The sequence below is a fragment of the Echiichthys vipera genome, assembly GCF_963691815.1.
Source record: "Echiichthys vipera genome assembly, chromosome: 4".
In the NCBI taxonomy this organism is placed as follows: Eukaryota; Metazoa; Chordata; class Actinopteri; order Perciformes; family Trachinidae; genus Echiichthys; species Echiichthys vipera.
This window is the reverse complement of record NC_139829.1, coordinates 34,991,276-34,996,111: the sequence shown is the minus strand read 5'-3', so window position 1 is coordinate 34,996,111 and position 4,836 is coordinate 34,991,276. Positions and strand designations below refer to the sequence as shown.

General features: G+C 43.4%; 1 protein-coding gene across 1 annotated transcript in view; it reads right to left on the bottom strand.

Annotated features, from left to right (window-relative positions):
* The window catches only part of tti2 (TELO2 interacting protein 2), an 8,803-nt gene extending 5,595 nt beyond the window's left edge, over positions 1–3,208 (bottom strand). The window contains exon 1 of the mRNA XM_083913238.1: positions 3,062–3,208. Coding sequence (XP_083769364.1) covers positions 3,062–3,120 — 59 coding nt within the window. The 5' untranslated portion in view covers positions 3,121–3,208. The remainder of the gene's footprint in view (positions 1–3,061) is intronic.
* Positions 3,209–4,836: the final 1,628 nt, after the last annotated feature.

Below are 4,836 nucleotides of genomic sequence, written 5' to 3'. Positions count from 1 at the left end.
CAGATACTAAGTGGGGCCGTAACTTTACTAATAGACGCGCAACAGTTACTAAGTGGGGCCGTAGGTATAGTAATATACGCGCAACAGTTACTAAGTGGAGCCGTAACTTTACTAATAGACGCGCAACAGTTACTGAGTAGGGCCGTAACTTTACTAATAGACGCGCAACAGTTACTAAGTGGGGCCGTAACTTTACTAATAGACGCGCAACAGTTACTAAGTGGGGCCGTAGGTACAGTAATAGACGCGCAACAGTTACTAAGTGGGGCCGTAGGTACACTAATAGACGCGCAACAGTTACTGAGTGGAGCCATAGGTACAGTAATAGACGCGCAACAGTTACTAAGTGGAGCCGTAACTTTACTAATAGACGCGCAACAGTTACTGGGTGGGGCCGTAGGTACAGTAATAGACGCGCAACAGTTACTAAGTGGGGCCGTAGGTACAGTAATAGACGCGCAACAGTTACTAAGTGGGGCCGTAGGTACACTAATAGACGCGCAACAGTTACTGAGTGGGGCCGTAGGTACACTAATAGACGCGCAACAGTTACTAAGAGGGGCCGTAACTTTACTAATAGACGCGCAACAGTTACTGAGTGGAGCCATAGGTACAGTAATAGACACGCAACAGTTACTAAGTGGGGCCGTAGGTACAGTAATAGACGCGCAACAGTTACTAAGTGGGGCCGTAGGTACAGTAATAGACGCGCAACAGTTACTAAGAGGGGCCGTAGGTACAGTAATAGACGCGCAACAGTTACTAAGTGGGGCCGTAGGTACAGTAATAGACGCGCAACAGTTACTAAGTGGGGCCGTAGGTACAGTAATAGACGCGCAACAGTTACTAAGTGGGGCCGTAGGTACACTAATAGACGCGCAACAGTTACTAAGAGGGGCCGTAACTTTACTAATAGACGCGCAACAGTTACTGAGTGGGGCCGTAGGTACAGTAATAGACGCGCAACAGTTACTAAGTGGGGCCGTAGGTACACTAATAGACGCGCAACAGTTACTAAGAGGGGCCGTAACTTTACTAATAGACGCGCAACAGTTACTGAGTGGAGCCGTAACTTTACTAATAGACGCGCAACAGTTACTGAGTGGGGCCGTAACTTTACTAATAGACGCGCAACAGTTACTGAGTGGGGCCGTAACTTTACTAATAGACGCGCAACAGTTACTAAGTGGGGCCGTAGGTATAGTAATATACGCGCAACAGTTACTAAGTGGAGCCGTAACTTTACTAATAGACGCGCAACAGTTACTGAGTGGGGCCGTAACTTTACTAATAGACGCGCAACAGTTACTAAGTGGGGCCGTAGGTATAGTAATAGACGCGCAACAGTTACTAAGTGGGGCCGTAGGTACAGTAATAGACGCGCAACAGTTACTGTGTGGGGCCGTAGGTACAGTAATAGACGCGCAACAGTTACTGAGTGGGGCCGTAACTTTACTAATAGACACGCAACAGTTACTAAGTGGGGCCGTAGGTATAGTAATAGATGCGCAACAGTTACTAAGTGGGGCCGTAGGTACAGTAATAGATGCGCAACAGTTACTGAGTGGAGCCGTAGGTACAGTAATAGACGCGCAACAGTTACTGTGTGGGGCCGTAGGTACAGTAATAGACGCGCAACAGTTACTGAGTGGGGCCGTAGGTACAGTAATAGACGCGCAACAGTTACTGAGTGAGGCCATAGGTACAGTAATAGACGCGCAACAGTTACTGAGTGAGGCCGTATGTACAGTAATAGACGCGCAACAGTTACTAAGAGGGGCCGTATGTATAGTAATAGACGCGCAACAGTTACTGAGTGGGGCCGTATGTACAGTAACAGACGGGCAACAGTTACTGAGTGGGGCCGTAGGTACACTAATAGACACGCAACAGTTACTGAGTGAGGCCGTAGGTACAGTAACAGACGCGCAACAGTTACTAAGTGGGGCCGTAGGTACACTAATAGACGCGCAACAGTTACTGAGTGAGGCCGTAGGTACAGTAACAGACGCGCAACAGTTACTGAGTGGGGCCGTAGGTACAGTAATAGACGCGCAAAAGGGGCCGTAGGTACAGTAACAGACGCGCAACAGTTACTAAGTGGGGCCGTAGGTACACTAATAGACGCGCAACAGTTACTAAGTGGGGCCGTAGGTACAGTAATAGACGCGCAGCAGTTACTGAGTGGGGCCGTAGGTATAGTAATAGACGCGCAACGGTTACTGAGTGGGGCCGTAGGTACAGTAATAGACGCGCAACAGTTACTAAGTGGGGCCGTAGGTACAGTAATAGACGCGCAACAGTTACTGAGTGGGGCCGTAGGTACAGTAATAGACACGCAACAGTTACTGAGTGGGGCCGTAGGTACAGTAATAGACGCGCAACAGTTACTGAGTGAGGCCGTAGGTACAGTAATAGACACGCAACAGTTACTGAGTGGGGCCGTAGGTACAGTAATAGACGCGCAACGGTTACTGAGTGGAGCCGTAGGTACAGTAATAGACGCGCAGCAGTTACTAAGTGGGGCCGTAGGTACAGTAATAGACGCGCAACAGTTACTGAGTGGGGCCGTAGGTACACTAATAGACGCGCAACAGTTACTGAGTGGGGCCGTAGGTACAGTAATAGACGCGCAGCAGTTACTAAGTGGGGCCGTAGGTACAGTAATAGACGCGCAAAAGTTACTGAGCTGCTGCTCCTGTTTGAAACTTCCTCTTTTCTTTTCACTTTTCTCATTTTTCACATGTTTTTGTAATATTCTGTGTTTTTATCTCGGATTTAATGCAGATGAGGAATTCCAGAGTTTAGATAAATGTTATTAATAAATAAATAAATCCATAAATGTTGTGTGAAGATGAAAGTGCTGTTAGAAAAATGTTGTTTAAATCAAGTTTGATGTGAGGGAAAACTCGTTTTCATCATTTCAGAGTGAAACAGCGAAAGATCCGCTAAAGATGAACGGACATCAGTGAATATGTTATATTATAAACATTTATATAACATCATAAACAACAACAGTTCAGACGGTTTTAATATAAATATGAAATCATTAAAGTCTCACCTCAGAGCCGCGGCGCCTCCTCCTCCTCCTCCTTCTTCTTCTTCTGTTCTTTCTTTCATTCTTTTAAATCCTTTAATTTAATTTAATTTGTATTTCTGTTATTTTCAGATTCGCGGCTCCGTCACTGAAACCCGCGGACGTTTTACCGGAGGGACCGCGAGTGTTCGGATAAACACCACCGACCGAGAACAAGCTCCGCACAAAGGTTCCGACCCCCGACAAGAGTCAACGACAGGATTCAACTATAATAATAATTATATATATAAACATTTATAAATATATTAATATATGTTTATGTATTTTGACGTATAATATATATTAATATATTTATATTATATTTAATGAAAGCAGCAGAATAAAGTTGATTTTAATTAAAACATGTTTGTATTTTTTGATCCACAAAAATATTTATTTGATCAAAATGACTAAAACCAGATTAGTTTGATTTATATTTTTATTTATTTATTTCTATTTATTCTTTATTGAAACGATCAACAACTGATACTGAACATGTTTAGATGTTTATTTTTATTTATTATTCATTCATGAAGTTTATTTACAGATTTATTTATTTATTATTTATTCTTTGTTTAAATGATCAACAGCTGACTGATGCTGAACATGTTTAGTTATAGATTTATTTTATTTTTTATTTGTTTATATTTATTTACATTTTTTAATTGTATTATTTATTCTTGATGTTTATTTACATGTTTATGTTTAGACCTTTTTCTCATTGTGAACAAACACATGAACTGAACTTAAACATGAAAAATAACCATGTGGATTATTTTTATTATTTTTATTATTTTGAGTCCAAAGGAAAAATTAAGATAACACTGATGACGTCACCGGCTCGGAGCCGCGGGTGCTCAGACACGTTGGAAACATCAGAGGACTCGAACACACGAGCTGCTGCCGCTCCAGTGTTTGTGGTGAACATTAGTGTCAGATTAAAACACAGTTAACCTGTGATTTACTGCTCTCACACACACACACACACACACACACACACACACACACACACACACACACACACACACACACAGAGAGAGAGACACACACACACACAGAGAACCACACACACACACAGACACACACACACAGAGAGAGAGACACACACACACACAGAGAACCACACACACACACACACACAGAGAGAGACACACACACACAGACACACACACACACAGAGAGAGAGAGAGAGAGACACACACACACACACAGACACACACACACACACACTTCAGAACACACACACACAGAGAGAGAGAGAGAGACACACACACACATCATAGTTCAAAGCGTAGGAAGTGTTCTGAAGTGTGTGTGTGTGTTCTGAAGTGTGTGTGTGTGTTCTGAAGTGTGTGTGTGTGTGTGTGTGTGTGTGTGTGTGTGTGTTCTGAAGTGTGTGTGTGTTCTGAAGTGTGTGTGTGTGTGTGTGTGTGTGTTCTGAAGTGTGTGTGTGTTCTGAAGTGTGTGTGTGTGTTCTAAAGTATGTGTGTGTGTGTGTGTGTGTGTTCTGATCTCCTGTCACACGTTGTAATTAACGCTCGTGTGTTTGAACCTCACGCTGCTCAAACAACAATTATTTCATCACATTAAAGTTTTTGTTCTTTTGTTCTTTTGTTTTAATGTTTCAGCTCCGAACGACGAGAACGTCAGACGCACTCGAGTGTTTCTGCTTAACGTCGACGTGGAACCAGAGGAAACGCTTCAAACGTCAAACACTCACAACGCTGAGACGAGGAGGCAGCAGCTGGTTAGGGTTAGCT